The sequence below is a fragment of the Scyliorhinus torazame genome, chromosome 8 (genome assembly GCF_047496885.1).
Source record: "Scyliorhinus torazame isolate Kashiwa2021f chromosome 8, sScyTor2.1, whole genome shotgun sequence".
Lineage (NCBI taxonomy): Eukaryota > Metazoa > Chordata > Chondrichthyes > Carcharhiniformes > Scyliorhinidae > Scyliorhinus > Scyliorhinus torazame.
The window spans coordinates 237,807,809-237,825,626 of NC_092714.1; the positions used below are offsets into that span (position 1 = coordinate 237,807,809).

A 17,818-nucleotide genomic window follows, 5' to 3' on the forward strand; every position below is an offset into this window, starting at 1 on the left:
TAAGACGACTTTCAATTCACCAAGCGCATTGTTTTTGTGCATTAAAAAAAATTATTAGGGCAATTAACATCAGGCTAAATCAGTAAAAGTGCACTTATTTTGTGGCATCAGTCTGCAGAAGGTAGGTATGTTATTTACTCAGCAAAGCTAACATGAACATGAACCACTTGGGCATAAGCTTTGTTACAAAATTATTCAGACACAAGTTAGGTTTTAATTAGCCTGATAAAACTGTACAGAATTCCCAGCAAGAATATTTCATATTTGGGGCTTCCGGGTGCGGCGATGATCAGCTAAGTCGCACGTTTCGGCAGCTCCCGGTGGAACGGACTTTTGGGCTCTTAATAGGAGCCCCAATGGCAATTTTAACGGCTAAAAACACTGTGCGGTAAACCAGAAGGGAATCCCCCCTGGACACGGATGGAAAAAGGAGAGGAAAGTGGCTGGATTGCGGTGGATCCTCTAGAGCAGCGGCCAGGAAGGCAAGCACAAAGCAAGATGGCGTCGGAAGGTGGCAGTTTAATATGGGGCCCTGACCAACAAGAGTTCCTGCGGCGCTGCGTGGAAGAACTTAAAAAGGAGATGAAGAAGGAGCTGTTGGCCCCGATATTACAGGTGATTGAAGGGCTAAAGGAGGAGCAAAAGACCCAGGAGCTTAGGGTTGTGAAGGCAAAGGCTGCTGAGAATGAGGACGAAATACAGGGCCTGGTGGTGAAGACAGAGATGCACGAGGCACAACACAAAAGGTGTGTGGAAAGGCTGGAGGTGCTGGAGAATAATGCGAGGAGGAAGAATTTAAGGATTCTTGGTCTTCCCGAAGGTGCAGAAGGGGCGGACGTCGGGGCATATGTGAGCACGATGCTTCACTCGTTAATGGGATCGGAGGCCCCGACCGGCCCGTTGGAGGTGGAGGGAGCTTATCGAGTTATGGCGCGAAGACCGAGGGCTGGAGAAATTCCTCGAGTCATAGTGGTGAGATTTCTCCGATATGAGGACAGAGAGATGGTCCTCAGATGGGCAAAGAAAACCCGGAGCAGTAGGTGGGAGAACGCGGTGATCCGCGTATATCAAGATTGGAGTGCGGAGGTGGCGAGAAGGAGGGCAAGCTTTAATCGGGCCAAGGCGGTGCTGCACAAAAGGAAGGTTAAATTTGGAATGCTGCAGCCGGCAAGACTGGGGGTCACACATCAAGGGAAACACCACTACTTTGAAACGGCAGAAGAGGCGTGGACATTTATTGTCGAGGAGAAACTGGAATAAGCGGGCTAGAAAAAGAATGTTTGGGACAAAGTGGTGGGGTGATCACGTGGGGTGAAGGGGGGGGAAATGGGGGAAGAGATGATTTCCCAAGTTGTTAATCCTGCGACCCTGTAACTTTTCTCTCTTCCCCATGTCGTGGGGGAGGGGGGGGGAGGGAGGATGAGGAGCTGGGGGCGCCGGCCATTGGGGGCGGGGCCAAATGGGAAGCGCGGGCTTTATTCCCGCGCTGTGGTAATCACAGCGGGACCAGGGAAGCAGGAAGGAGGGGGCCTCGCACTGTGGGGCCGGAGTTTACGGGGGGAAGCCGAGGTCGGCCAGAGTTTGCTGACTTCTGGGAGCAACATGGGGGGTGCAATTACGCTAGAAAGGGATCTAGCGGGGGGGGGGGGGGTTAACTGGGTTGCTGCTGCTGGGGAGAAGGGGGAGCTGGTATGGGGTAGGGTGGTCGGGGCGGGAGGGCGCCGTTGGGGGGAGATACGGCTACGTGGGAACCGGGTGAGGAGCTGGATTGAAAAAGGAGATGGCTAGTCGACAAGGTGGGGGGGGGGGGGGGGGGGGGGTAAAGAGCCCCCCAACCCGGCTGATCACGTGGAATGTGAGAGGGCTGAACGGGCCGATTAAGAGGGCACGGGTACTCGCACACCTAAAAAAACTTAAGGCAGATGTGGTTATGCTGCAGGAGACGCATCTGAAACTGATAGACCAGGTCAGACTTCGCAAAGGATGGGTGGGGCAGGTGTTTCATTCGGGGCTAGACGCAAAAAACAGGGGGGTGGCTATATTAGTGGGGAAGCGGGTAATGTTTGAGGCAAAGACCATAGTGGCGGATAGTGGGGGCAGATACGTGATGGTGAGTGGCAGATTGCAAGGGGAGGCGGTGGTTTGAGTGAACGTATATGCCCCGAACTGGGATGATGCCAATTTTATGAGGCGTATGTTGGGACGCATCCCGGACCTAGAGGCGGGAAAGTTGGTAATGGGTGGAGATTTTAATACGGTGCTGGACCCAGGGCTGGACAGATCGAGGTCCAGGACCGGAAGGAGGCCGGCTGCAGCTAGGGTGCTCAAGGACTTTATGGAGCAGATGGGAGGAGTAGACCCCTGGAGATTTAGTAGACCTAGGAGTAAGGAGTTTTTGTTTTTCTCCTATGTCCACAAAGTCTATTCACGGATAGACTTTTTTGTTTTGGGAAGAACACTGATCCCGAAGGTGACGGGGACGGAGTACACGGCTATAGCTATTTCGGACCACACTCCACATTGGGTGGACCTGGAGATCGGGGAGGAAAAAGAACAGCACCCACCCTGGAGAATGGACATGGGATTATTGGCAGATGAGGGGGGGGGGGTTTAAGGGTGAGGGGGTGTATTGAAAGGTACTTGGAACTCAATGACAATGGGGTGGTTCAGGTGGGAGTGGTCTGGGAGGCGTTGAAGGCTGTGGTTAGAGGGGAGCTGATATCTATTAGGGCACATAAAGGAAAGCAGGAGGGTAGGGAAAGGGAGCGGTTGTTGAAAGAACTTTTGAGGGTGGACAGACAATATGCGGAGGCACCGGAGGAGGGACTGTACAGGGAAAGGCAAAGGCTACATGTAGAATTTGACTTGTTGACTACGGGTAATGCAGAGGCACAATGGAGGAAGGCACAGGGTGTACAGTACGAATATGGGGAGAAGGCGAGCAGGTTGCTGGCCCACCAACTGAGGAAAAGGGGAGCAGCGAGGGAGATAGGGGGGGGTGGAAGATGAGGAGGGAGAGATGGAGTGGGGAGCGGAGGGGGGTGAGAGATGAGGAGGGAGAGATGGAGCTGGGAGCGGAGAGAGTGAATGGAGTGTTCAAGGCATTTTATGAAAGATTATATGAAGCTCAGCCCCCGGAAGGGAAGGAGAGAATGATGTGCTTTCTGGATCAGCTGGAATTTCCTAAGGTGGAGGAGCAGGAGAGGGCGGGACTGGGAGCACAGATTGAGACGGAGGAAGTAGTGAAAGGGATTGGAAGCATGCAGGCAGGGAAGGCCCCAGTGGAATTCTATAGGAAATATATGGACTTGCTGGCCCCGCTACTGATGAGAACCTTTAATGAGGCTAGGGAAAGGGGGCAGTTGCCCCCGACTATGTCAGAGGCAACGATATCGCTCCTCCTAAAGAAGGAAAAAGACCCGCTGCAATGCGGGTCCTATAGGCCCATTTCCCTCCTGAATGTGGATGCTAAGATTCTGGCCAAGGTAATGGCAACGAGGATAGAGGATTGTGTCCCGGGGGTGGTTCATGAGGACCAAACTGGGTTTGTGAAGGGGAGACAGCTGAACACAAATATACGGAGGCTGCTAGGGGTAATGATGATGCCCCCACCAGAGGAGGAAGCGGAGATAGTGGTGGCGATGGATGCCGAGAAAGCATTTGATAGAGTGGAGTGGGATTATTTGTGGGAGGTGCTGAGGAGATTTGGCTTTGGAGATGGGTATATCAGATGGGTACAGTTGCTATATAGGGCCTCGATGGCGAGCGTGGTCACGAATGGACGGGGGTCTGATTATTTTCGGCTCCATAGAGGGACGAGGCAGGGATGTCCTCTGTCCCCGTTATTGTTTGCACTGGCGATTGAGCCCCTGGCCATAGCATTGAGGGGTTCCAGGAAGTGGAGGGGAGTACTCAGGGGAGGAGAAGAACACCGGGTATCTCTGTATGCGGATGATTTGTTGTTGTATGTGGCGGACCCGGCGGAGGGGATGCCAGAGATAATGCGGATACTTGGGGAGTTTGGGGATTTTTCAGGGTATAAATTGAACATGGGGAAAAGTGAGTTGTTCGTGGTGCATCCAGGGGAGCAGAGCAGGGAAATAGAGGATTTACCGTTGAGGAAGGTAACAAGGGACTTCCGGTACTTGGGGATCCAGATAGCCAAGAATTGGGGTACATTACACAGGCTTAATTTAACGCGGTTGGTGGAACAGATGGAGGAGGACTTTAAGAGATGGGACATGGTGTCCCTGTCACTGGCAGGTAGGGTGCAGGCAGTTAAAATGGTGGTCCTCCCGAGATTCCTTTTTGTGTTTCAGTGCCTTCTGGTGGTGGTCACGAAGGCTTTTTTCAAGAGTATTATGAGTTTTGTGTGGGCCGGGAAGACCCCGAGATTGAGGAGGGGATTTTTGCAGCGTAGTAGGGACAGGGGGGGGTTGGCACTACCGAGCCTAAACGTCTATTACTGGGCCGCCAATGTTTCAATGGTGTGTAAGTGGATGGGAGAAGGGGAGGGAGCGGCGTGGAAGAGATTGGAGAGGGCGTCCTGCAGGGGGACTAGCCTACAAGCAATGGTGACAGCACCGTTGCCGTTCTCACCGAAGAAATACACCACAAGTCCGGTGGTGGTGGCTACATTGAAAATTTGGGGGCAGTGGAGACGGCATAGGGGAAAGACGGGAGCCTTGGTGCGGTCCCCCATAAGAAATAACCATAGGTTTGTTCCGGGGAGAATGGATGGGGGATTTGGAGCATGGCAAAGAGCTGGGGTAGTACAATTGAGAGATCTGTTCGTAGATGGGACGTTTGCGAGTCTGGGTGCGCTGACGGAAAAATATGGGTTGCCCCAAGGGAATGCATTTCGGTATATGCAACTGAGGGCATTCGCGAGGCAACAGGTGAGGGAATTCCCGCAGCTCCCGACGCAGGAGGTGCAGGATAGAGTGATCTCAGAGACATGGGTGGGGGTTGGTAAGGTGTCGGACATATATAGGGAAATGAGGGACAAGGGGGAGATCATAGAATTTACAGTGCAGAAGGAGGCCATTTGGCCCATTGAGTCTGCACCGGCTCTTGGAAAGAGCACCCTACCCAAGGTCAACACCTCCACCCTATCCCCATAACCCAGTAACCCCACCCAACACTAAGGGCAATTTTGGACACTAAGGGCAATTTATCATGGCCAATCCACCTAACCTGCACATCTTTGGACTGCGGGAGGAAACCGGAGCACCCGGAGGAAACCCACGCACACACGGGGAGGATGTGCAGACTCCGCACAGACAGTGACCGAAGCCGGAATCGAACCTGGGACCCTGGAGCTGTGAAGCAATTGTGCTATCCACAATGCTACCGTGCTGCCCAATGGTAGATGAGCGGAAAGGGAAATGGGAAGAAGAGCTGGGGGAGGAGATTGAGGAGGGGCTGTGGGCTGACGCCCTACGTAGGGTAAACTCATCGTCCTCGTGTGCCAGGCTAAGCCTGATACAATTCAAGGTTCTACACAGGGCGCATATGACTGGAGCACGGCTCAGTAGTTTTTTTGGGGTAGAGGATAGGTGTGGGAGATGCTCGAGAAGCCCAGCGAATCACACCCACATGTTCTGGTCATGCCCGGCACTACAGGGGTTCTGGGTGGGGGTGGCAAAGGTGCTTTCGAAGGTGGTGGGGGTCCGGGTCGAACCAAGCTGGGGGTTGGCTATATTCGGGGTTGCAGAAGAGCCGGGAGTGCAGGAGGCGAGGGAGGCTGATGTTTTGGCCTTTGCGTCCCTAGTAGCCTGGCGCAGGATATTGTTAATGTGGAAGGAAGCCAAACCCCCGGGTGTGGAGACCTGGATAAACGACATGGCAGGGTTTATAAAGTTAAAACGGATCAAGTTCGTATTAAGAGGTTCGGCTCAAGGGTTCACCAGGCGGTGGCAACCGTTCGTCGACTACCTCACAGAAAGATAGAGGGAATGGAAAAGAAGAAGACAACAGCAGCAACCCAGGGGGGAGAGGGGGGTGGGAAGGAACCGGACGGACTCTCAGGGATGTCATTGTATATGTATAGACACTTGTTATAGGTAATGTATATTGGATTGTTGGATTGTATCTTTGGAGAGTAACTATTTTTGACAAGGCAGTTGCCACTTTGTTTTGTTTTTGTTTTTATATTATTTATTTATTTGTTTAAAATTGGCCACGGTTATTTATATTGCTTTGTTGTTGTTCAAAAGAAAAACTATGTACTGTTATGTTTGGCCACAAAATTTTGAATAAAATATATTTAAAAAAAAAAGAATATTTCATATTTATCAAATAATTTGTTCTATTGGTGCTATCAAATTAAACTGTAAAATGTTGCATTAAATATAGGTTTTATCGATTAAACCAGGAAATCATAAACATGTACTCTGAAATGTCATTATTTGTCAGACTTACCAGTTCTTGAGGTGCACTCATAAACTGGAGTTTCATCTGTTTCAGGTATGTGGCAGTAATGGGCATATTGTAATCTATTATGCCAGCCAATGAGGAAGGTCTTTCATTTTCTGAAAAATGTGAAAAGAAAACTGCATTATGATTTATTGTTTCAATTTTTAAAAATAAATTTACAGTACCCAATTCATTTTTACCAATTAAGGGGCGATTTCGGGTGGCCAATTCACCTAGCCTGCACATCTTTGGGTTGTGGGGGCAAAACAAACGCAAACACGGAGAGAATGTGCAAACTCCACACAGTGACCCAGAGCCAGGATCGAACTTAGGACCTCGGTGCCATGAGGAAGCAGTGCTAACCACTGCGCCACCGTGCTGCCTTCATTTATTGTTTCCATGCGTCAGGATTGAAATTAATTGTTCCTGCAGAAATATACCAGATTCAGTAAATCTCCAGTATTTACCTTTTGTGTCCACACCATTTGGGTTTATGTGCATTCGCTTTTGACATTCGGTGCAGCTCATTAGAAATCTTGTCACTGCTTCTCTTGGGAGAAATGCATATGTCTCAGCAATCTGGTTTTGAGAAATGGAGAATATTTCAGTTAGTATGAAACCACTATTTGATTTACAACGGCAATCTGTAATTGAAGACATAAAATAGTACGGGACAGAAAATAAACCTTCCTTCACGCTTATTAAACACCTGTCACTTCATGACTTGATCTGTATAATCATTGAGTGTTAGCATTTGTAGATTATATTGCAGCAACAATTTTATTCTAAAGATTTCATTGGTTTCCACAGAAACCCAGTACATTCTTAGAATGATCTCAACAATTTGTTAGCGTGCCATATGATTTATAAACAAGGTTCAGTCAGTGGAAACGCACGTAAACAAATATATCTGAGTTACATCTTCTACTCTTGCATACAATTATTTCCTTACTTTATTCATTATCAGTGGAAAATTAGTTTGATTGATGGTTAATTTCAATATTTTACAAAAATATTTGTTTAAAAACTGCAGCAGTGTACTGACGGAAACACAAAGCGCAATTACGTTTAAACTTCACAAATTAATGTTTTATTGAAAGCGTTGAGAAATAACTTTATTGGCCTTTCCAAAGCACAGACTATAACATTTTTATTTTATACTTCTTCATCCAATTTGCGACCTGCTCATATGATAGTTACATGGCCTTCGTCATCTTTCGAGCATGACTTTCCTAAATGCTGTATCATCATAAAAAATGTTTATAAAGGGCGGCACGGTGGCGCAGTGATTAGTACTGCTGTGTCATGGTGCTGAGGACCCAGTTCAATCCTGGCCCCGGTCATTGTCCGTGTGGAGTTTGCACATTCTCCCCATGTCTGTGTAGATGTCACCCCCCCAGAACCGAAAAATGTGCAGGGTAGGTAGATTGGCCACGCTAAATTGCCCCTTAATTGGAAAAAAAAATTGGGTACTCTAAATTATTTTTAAAAATATTGCTAAAAGATTTTTTTGGGAGCTACTGCACCCACCAGTCCCTATAGCTTCCCCGCCACATTTTCCCGCTATCAGTAAAGGCAATAATGTCCCACACTCCTGGGCAAAGTGCACACTCAAGTTTTCCATTTACACTAAGGGACAGAATCATGGTTACTCATTGCTGGACAACTTTTAATGTGTGTTTTTGGAGCAAGTGCTATTTTAAGTTGTCGTCTTAAATCAGATTATTTATTTTCTACAGATAGTCTACAAATTGATCCATTTAGTTTGCCAGCTACCCTAACCATAAACATTATAAGTGGAACATTCTGATTGTGTGCGCGCCCCGGAAGAAAATGTTAACATAGTATGTGACAAAGGATCGTAATATAATCTATAAAGTAAACTAAATCAGTATGGTCACAAAAATGTTCTATTCCCTAGCTTCACATTTTAATTTTTAGAAGATGGTAGATCATCATTTGATAGATCACCATCAACAGCATGCATTTCTGTAGTTCCTTTAATTTAGTAAATGTTCCCAGGCATGTCACAGGAACATTAGAAAGCAAAATACGCCATAGAGCTATGGTGTTCGGGCAGATAAACAAAAGCCTGGTCAAAGAGGTACGGTTTAAGGAATATCTAGAGAGGTAGAGTGGTTTAGGCAAAGAATTCCAGAGCATAGGATCTTGGCAGCTGAAGGCAGTCACTGATGGTGGAGCGATTAAAATTAGGAATGCTCAAGAGGCTAGAATTAGAAGAGCACAGCTGCCTCGGAGTGTCGTGGGACTGGAGAAGATTACAGAGATGGGAAGAGACGATGTCATGAAGGAATTTGAAAAAATAGATGAAAATTTTAAAATGAAGTGAGAGACAATGTAGGTCAGCAAGCTCAGAGACTATGTGTGAATGGGTCCTGGTGGAAGCTTGGGATGATTTTAAGTTTACATAGGTAGAATGTGGGAGGTGGGAGGCTAGCCAACAGTGCAATGGAAATGTCTAGAGATAAAGGCATGGGTGAACAGTAGATTGGCTATGGCACAGGTGGAGTCAGATGATGTTAAGAAGGTGGAGGTATGCCAGCTTAGTGATGGTGTGGATATTTGGTCGAAAGCTCACCTTCAGATCAAATACAACAGATTTCAAAAGGCGTGTTTCAACCTCAGACATTCACCAGGGAGGGGACTGGAGTGGATTGCTAGCAAACAGAGTCTGTAGTGGAAAGTCAGGAAAATGTCTGCAGTCCTCCCAATATTTAATCGGAAGAAATTTATCTTTATCTCATACTGGATGTCAGACAATTCATTGAGAGGTGATAGTGAAGCAGGGCTAGTTGTCACAGCTTACATGTGACAACAGGTGCTGTGTTTTTGGATGATGTCATACAAGGGATAGCATTTTAATGCAAAATGTGAGAGGGTCAAGGATAGATCTTTGGGGCCACCAGAGATAATGATGCAGTAGTGGGAAGAGAATCCATTTCAGATGATTCTCCAACTATGATAGATAGGAACAGAACCAGGTGGGTGTATCACATGCAGTTGAGGAGGAGAGTGTGGTCAGCTATTCCGAAAGGTACAGGTTGGGCAAGAAGGACAGGACATTTTTGGAAGGCAGTCTTATTTCTATTGTGTTGATGTACAATATTGCTGTGTAGTTTGAACTGCAATGTTTTATGCTTATTTTCTACTTTTTTCCCCTGAATGCTGATCAATTATTCTGTATGCAGTGCAATCACAGTGGTAATAGCAAAGTTCAGATTTACTGTGGCTTTCTCAACACCAGCAGAATTAGCTAGATTATTTGATAGTATGGGATTATACTAGTAATTAAATCATGGTAAAACAGAGTTCATCAAAACAAATTCCAGAAGTATTGTTTTTCATGGCAAACATTTCCTACTCTAACTGTTTTCAGGGGAAATAAAGCTGCATGGATGAATGATACAAACCAAAGAGTGTAAAACATTATTCTATACACCATGTACACTGCATAATCAGGCATATTTAGCTCTATTGGTGCAATAAAGTGAAATGTTTAATTTGAGTATGCCGAACGAAAAATAGCTATTGCTTTTGCTTGCCCTCCGGAATCAAAGATTCATTAAGATTCCTGCATTTGGAAAACAGTTTATTTGGATTGTTATAGGTTTGTCCAAAATCAGGCTTAGTGTCGATCAAAAGGTTTCCTGTGCTAAAAATGATGAACCATCATCAAAAATGTCTCCTTGGCATTCTTGTAACCAAATAAATACTAAACATATAGAATCAAAAATCCTAACATTTTTTAATTTTTCCAATTAAGGGGCAATTTAGCATGGCCAATCCACCTACTCTGCACATTTTTGGGTTGTGGGGGTGAGACCCACGCAGACACGAGGAGAGTGTGTAAGCGCCACACGGACAGTGCTAACCACTGTGCTGCCCTAAATGCCAAATTTAACAGCCTACAACAAACAGTTTAATTGAAAAATTAGATAATAACGGGTATACTGTTCATATATTAGCTGAGTATTGCAAATGCATTCCAATATCTATGATTGTGATGAAATGGGGAACTTCTGGAGTGCATTTAAATGTGTATCTTAATGAAGCACATTTGTAAAAGTGGCATTTCACCCACAATTCAAATCATCCTATGTAGGTGTTTGTTTCCAATAATTACATACCGTTGTACTTGAGTCACACATATTAATTAAAAAAAAAAAATTAATATGTTTTATTGAAAATGTTTTCACAACAACAATTTTTCCCCTCTTACAAAGCAAACGTAACAATACAGAAATTTTTAACAATACACAAGTAACAAAACCCTATTATCTTTTCACCTAAACTAAACTAACCCCCCCCCCCCCACTTCCCCCTGGGTTGCTGTTGCTGGTCATCTGTCTTCCCTCTAACGTTCCCCTAGGTAGTCGAGAAATGGCTGCCACCGCCTGGTGAACCCTTGAGCCGATCCTCTCAGGGCAAACTTTATCTGCTCCAGTTTAATGAACCCCGCCATATCATTTACCCAGGCCTCCAGTCCGGGGGGTTTCGCCTCCTTCCACATGAGTAGGATCCTGCGGGCTACTAGGGACGCAAAGGCCACAACGTCGGCCTCTTTCGCCTCCTGCACTCCCGGCTCATCCGCAACTCCAAATAGAGCTAACCCCCAGCCTGATTTGACCCGGGCCTTCACCACCTTCGAAATCACTCCCGTCACTCCCTTCCAATACCCTTCCAGTGCCGGGCACGCCCAAAACATATGTGCGTGGTTTGCCGGGCTCCCACCACACCTCCCACACTTGTCCTCCACTCAGAAGAACCTGCTCAATCTTGCTCCCGTTATGTGTGTTCTATGTAGCACCTTAAATTGAATCAGGCTAAGCCTGGCGCATGAGGAGGAGGAATTTACCCTGCTTAGGGCATCAGCCCACATACCCTCCTCTATCTCCTCCCCTAGTTCTTCTTCCCACTATCCTTTTAGTTCGCCCACCGACTCCTCCCCCTCTTCCCTCATCTCTCGGTAAATCTCTGACACCTTGCCCTCTCCGACCCACACCCCTGAAAGCACCCTGTCGAGTCACACATATTAATAACACTTAAAACTTGTTTTATACATACATTTAACAAAAAAAGCACAATTCTCATTTGTTGAATTCAGAAACAAATGATTAATAAAGATTAATATCAATGGCACTGTTACTTTAATCAGCTGATATTGATTAAATGTTAATTGTTTCAATTGAGCAGGCATTCTGCACAGGATCCAATGGTACTAACTTTAATGTCACTTTCATGTTGGTCTAAAGGCTAAAATCACAAATTTGAGATTGAAGAAAAATTGTATTCTCATTTTTGGAGACAATGAAAAGTATCACAAAGGCAAATTGTTGTCAACATTTTAAGTGTTTATTTATCTAAAATAAAACCTGAAAGTATACAGCAGGAAATTGAATCATTGTTAAAACTGACATTTCTTTCTCTCCTTGTACAAATAATCTCAGGGGCAGTAAAGGACGAGCCACGACGCCCACGTCCCATTAAGGAATGAAAAAACAAATAATGCATTAAATTATAGAATAATAAACTTGGTTTTCATTCAAATTAAGCTGTCTCAATTATTGTAATGTGAGAAAGCATAATTTTATTAGGAGTTGTCTATGCATCAGCAGGAGAACATGCTTCTAATATTGAAGTTATCCTGTCAATTATGAAATTTGAGAAGCAGATTTCACACTCGTTATCAAGTTATTTCCAGAATGTTCAGTAGAGCCTTGAAGGGAAAAGTAAAATTAAAACTTATTCATTTGCAGTTTGTCTTAAAATTCCCACAATGTTTCACAGTCCTGGCTAAATTCGCAAGCTCTCCATTATCCAAGCTGAAAGGATATTTTACTCTTTTTAAAAAAGGGCCAATACTAATATAAACAAGTAAAAAATAGTATGTTTCATGACGGTCAATCAAAATGATTATGAGCAATCTTCCTGCAGAATTTGTGAATCCTGAAACAATCAATCGCATATCATAATTCTCTTTTCACCCTTCACAAGCATTCGCAATAAAGTGAAATGAAATGAAAATTGCTCATTGTCACAAGTAGGCTTCAAATGAAGTTACTGTGAAAAGCCCCAAGTCGCCACATTCCGGCGCCTGTTCGGGGAGGCTGGTACGGGAATTGAACCGTGCTGTTGGCCTGCCTTGGTCTGCTTGAAAAGCCAGCTCTTTAGCCCTGTACTAAACCAGCCCCTAGTGGTTGAATTAATCACGCAAATAGATGCAACTGATTTCTGGTTTGGCTCCCATATTCTACTCTCTGTAAACCGGAGATCATCCAAAGCGTGCAGCAAATCACTTTCCCCTATTACTCTTGCCTCCTGACCTAGACTGGCTTGACTTAAGAATTCTCATCATGGTTTTCAAATCCCAAAATGTATTTGTCCCTCCCTATCTCCAACATTCCAAGAATTTGTGCTCCTCTCATTCTGGCCTCTTGTGTAATCACGATTAGGAATATATGATGTAGGAGCAGGAGTAGACCATTCACCCTTAACTCCCTTGTCTATCAAAAATCTGTCCAGTTCTGCCTCGTGTAAATTCAATGACTAATCCTCCACTGCTCTGTGGAAGAGAATTCTATATATTAATGACCCTCAGAAGGAGAATAAAAAATCTCCTCTCCTCAGTCTTATTAAACTGTGTCCTCTAGTTATAGTTTTATCCACGAGTGGAAAAACCCTCCTGGCATCTACCCTGTCCAAATTTCCTAAGGAACTTATATATTTCAATAAGATTAGCCCTCATTCTTCTAAATTCCAGTGGATATTGGCCCATACTTACTTGATAAAATAAGCCCTTCAACTGAGGAATGAGTTGAGTGAGCTTTCTTTGAACAGCTTCTAATGCGTTTGTATCATTTTTCAAATAAGGAGACCAAAATTGTACACAGTATTCCAGATGTGGTCTCACCATCCACATGTTTGTAAAGGCGAACATAATGCTGGGAATGACTGTTTTCCCAGAAATCTCTTTAGGACTGCAGTCATTTGACCTAGGAGTGATTCTTTCTCCCGGAACTGAGCCCCTGTTAGTACCAAACGATTATCAACATTGAAAGTGCGGGCAGGGTCCAGTAATTTAAACGCCACTATGGATTCCAGAATTTCAAGTGCAAATCTCCGTAGTCTCTTGTAACATTTATCAAAGTCCATAATATATTCTTCCATGGACTGATCCTCCAATTTCCTAAACCTATACGATAGTGACATTTAGGGGCATCTTGACAAATACATGAATAGGATGGGAATAGAGGGATACGGACCCAGGAAGTGTAGAAAATTGTAGTTTAGTCGGGCAGCATGGTTGGCACGGGCTTGGAGGGCCGAAGGGCCTGTTCCTGTGCTGTACATTTCTTTGTTCTTTGTTCTATCAAAGATTGCCCAGGCTTCATATGCTTCCAATAACACCTCCATTTTGTAAAACATATCCAAAAATTGTAATAGAAATTCTAATCCCTTATCCACTATCCACTCTGAGAATACCTTACTCCTCATCTTACTTTAGGGTGGCAACAATAATGCTAACACAATACCTTGCTTCTTTCAGGGTATGGAAGTAACTCGGGCCACATATCCACTTCAGCTTTCTATTGCTGATACGGCTCAGAGTCAGAAAAAGTTGGTGGATAGTCAAAACTTGTAATTTTGCACTGACCTTCCGTCATTCAGTAGCTTAAATTGTCAGCAACAGTACATTTGTTTTCTTCAGAGGATTGAGATACGAGGCTTCACGTACAATAATCACCATGCTTAAAGGGCATCCTCTGCTATCATTGTTACTCACCATCAGGGACTATGGTGGAAAAATCAATCCAGTATGTTTTTTTTAGATTCAAGCAGATTTATTGTAAGACACTTCCTCATAGCAACTTACCCACAAGAAGCTTTCACCTCTGTCATAAATTTGCCTAACAACAGCAGTAAAACAATATTAACAAAACATAATGGGATGTGAGCTGCCCAGCAACAAGCAGAAATCTGCCTAGAGACAGCAGTAGCCAGTATTCAAAAAGCCCCAAAGAGATGTGCCTCTCCTCTGGTCACGAGTTTAGAAGGCAGTGTAGATATGAATCAAATGTGAATGGCTTACGAGGAGAAACAGCTTTCTTGACGAATGAGCTATATACATGTTAATGAATAGTCAAGGCAGTTAATAAGGGCAGAGAGCCAAATACACAAGGCATAATCAAAGAGGAACAAAGGTATAATTGGCCAGACTATCAGAAGCCAGGTAGGCAGTTGACACCCATCAGCCTCCGACGCAGACAAGCTAGTTTTCCAGCTAACAGACTGGAGGTCAAATTTACATGAAACAGGCTTGAAGTCTTACAGCCAAGACAGTGCATAAAACCTTTAAGGGCAGTTTAAATATTTTCACTGTACCAGGAGAAGACATTTCCCAGATTTGGCATCATCATCCCTGTATTGTGTGGTAATAATCTGGTTTTAATTTGTAAGATTTATTTCCTTTGGATGTTGTTTGGGGAGCATGGGAAGCCTTACCAAGTTACATAAGAACTAGGAGCAGGAGTAGGCCATCTGGCCCCTCGAGCCTGCTCCACCATTCAATGAGATCATGGCTGATCTTTTGTGGACTCAGCTCCACTTTCCGGCCCGAACACCATAACCCTTAATCCCTTTATTCTTCAAAAAACTATCGATCTTTATCTTAAAAACATTTAATGAAGGAGCCTCTAGTGCTTCACTGGGCAAGGAATTCCATAGATTCACAACCCTTTGGGTGAAGAAGTTCCTCCTAAACTCAGTCCTAAATCTACTTCCCCTTATTTTGAGGCTATGCCCCCTAGTTCTGCTTTCACCCGCCAGTGGAAACAACCTGCCCGCATCTATCCTATCTATTCCCTTCATAATCTTATATGTTTCTACAAGATCCCCCCTCATCCTTCTAAATTCCGAGTACAGTCCCAGTCTACTCAACCTCTCCTCGTAATCCAACCCCTTCAGCTCTGGGATTAACCTAGTGAATCTCCTCTGCACACCCTCCAGTGCCAGTACGTCCTTTCTCAAGTAAGGAGACCAAAACTGAACACAATACTCCAGGTGTGGCCTCACTAACACCTTATACAATTGCAGCATAACCTCCCTAGTCTTAGACTCTATCCCTCTAGCAATGAAGGACAAAATTCCATTTGCCTTCTTAATCACTGTTGCACCTGTAAACCAACGTTTTGCGACTCATGTACTAGCACACCCAGGTCTCTCTGCACAGCAGCATGTTTTAATATTTTAATCATTTAAATAATAATCCCTTTTGCTGTTATTCCTACCAAAATGGATAACCTCACATTTGTCAACATTGTATTCCATCTGCCAGACCCTAGCCCATTCACTTAGCCTATCCAAATCCCTCTGCAGACTTCCAGTATCCCCTGCACTTTTTGCTTTACCACTTATCTTAAGTGTCGTCTGCAAACGTGGACACATTGCCCTTGGTCCCCAACTCCAAATCATCTATGTAAATTGTGAACAGTTGTGGGCCCAACACTGATCCCTGAGGGACACCACTAGCTACTGATTGCCAACCAGAGAAACACCCATTAATCCCCACTCTTTGCTTTCTATTAATTAACCAATCCTCTATCCATGCTACTACTTTCCTCTTAATGCCATGCATCTTTATCTTATGCAGCAACCTTGTGTGGCACCTTGTCAAAGGCTTTCTGGAAATCCAGATAAACCACATCCATTGGCTCCCCGTTCTCTACCGCACTGTTAATGTCCTCAAAAAAGTCCACTAAATTAGTTAGGCACGACCTGCCCTTTATGAACCCATGCTGCGTCTGCCCAATGGGACAATTTCCATCCAGATGCCTTGCTATTTCTTCCTTGATGATAGATTCCAGCATCTTCCCTACTACCGAAGTTAAGGTCACTGGCCTATAATTACCCGCTTTCTGCCTGCCTCCTTTTTTTAAACAGTGGTGTCACGTTCTGGTATTGTAGATATATTTTGGAATAAGTGGTACATTCTATATAAACTGTCTGTGTGTTTAATAATTCATATAACTTAATTGTCGTGGAGTAGTCCTGTTCGTGTGTATTTGTCTTTTCTTTACTTCAATAAATAAAGTCTTTAATAATTGTTACATGACGACTGGACTGCTTATTCTCACTGGGGTTTCACTCGTCTCCTCACACCAAAACAAATGAAAACAATATGCCCCCACGAACTGGTGTTCCAAGTTGGGATACCCTCACAGATAACATCAGTATGTTTTGTGACACCCCAAAGTGTTCCAGCTGTCCGTGTTTTTAGGATAATCCATGTTACATGTTTAACTAGCAATTCACTTACAAGGTAATTGCTATACACCGTGATTAATAATATATTGACACACTTTTGTTACTTCCGCAAAAATATTGATAATTAAACAATATTTCCCTTTCACAAAAACCATGTTGACGCTGGCTAATCACATTATGATATTCTAAGTATCCTGTTGTAAATCGCCTTAATAATGGATTCCAGGAATTTCCCCACGACAGATGTTACACTCACTGGCCTGTAGTTTCCTACTTTCTCCCTCCTTTCTTGAAGTAATGTGTTACACTGACTATTTTCCAATCCACTGGAATCCTTCCAGAATCTAAAGAATTTTGGAAGATTATAACCAATTCCTCTACCATCACTGCAGACAACTCTTTAAACCCTAGGGTGCAGGTCATCTTTTCCTGGTGACTTGAGTCTCAACCACATTCAGGAAGTACGTGTTGCGGTCGGTGGAGGGGAGGGGGCCTTTGAAGTCCAGACTGAGGCGCTCAAAGGGACAGGAAGCCTTTGTCAGGTGCGCTTTATCTGGCCCGTAGAAGTGCGGTTTGCACTCTGCGCAGATTTGGCAGTTCCTGGTGGCTGTTCTGACCTCCTCGATGGAGTAGGGCAGATTGCGGGTCTTCACGAAGTGATAGAACCGAGTGACCCCCGGGTGGCAGAGGTCCTCGTGGAGGTTTCGGAGACGGTCCACTTGTGCGTTGGCACATGTGCCGCAGGATAGGGCATCGGAAGGCTCGTTCAGCTTTCCGGGACGATGCAAGATCTCAGTTATAGGTGGAGAGTTCGATCCTCCATCGCAAGATCTTGTCGTTCTTGATCTTGCCCTGCTATGCATTATCGAACATGAAGGCAACCGACCGTTGGTCAGTGAGGAGAGTGAATCTCCTGCCGGCCAGATAGTGCCTCCAATATCGCACCGCTTCCACTATGGCCTGGGCCTCCTTTTCCACTGAGGAGTGGCGGATTTCTGAGGCGTGGAGGGTGCGTGAGAAAAAGGCCACGGATCTGCCCGCTTGGTTGAGGGTGGCAGCCTGAGCTACGTCGGACGTATCGCTCTCGACTTGGAAGGAGAGGGACTCGTCGATCGCA

The 17,818-nt window shown here is 44.9% G+C and overlaps 1 protein-coding gene across 2 annotated transcripts in view; it reads right to left on the minus strand.

Moving 5' to 3' along the window:
• The window catches only part of nol4lb (nucleolar protein 4-like b), a 468,709-nt gene that overhangs the window by 350,885 nt on the left and 100,006 nt on the right, over positions 1-17,818 (minus strand). For both annotated transcript variants that reach the window (XM_072514980.1, XM_072514979.1), the window contains exons 3-4: positions 6,885-6,996; positions 6,424-6,533 (exon numbers count right to left, since the gene is read on the minus strand). In XM_072514980.1, coding sequence (XP_072371081.1) covers positions 6,424-6,533; positions 6,885-6,996 — 222 coding nt within the window. The remainder of the gene's footprint in view (positions 1-6,423; positions 6,534-6,884; positions 6,997-17,818) is intronic.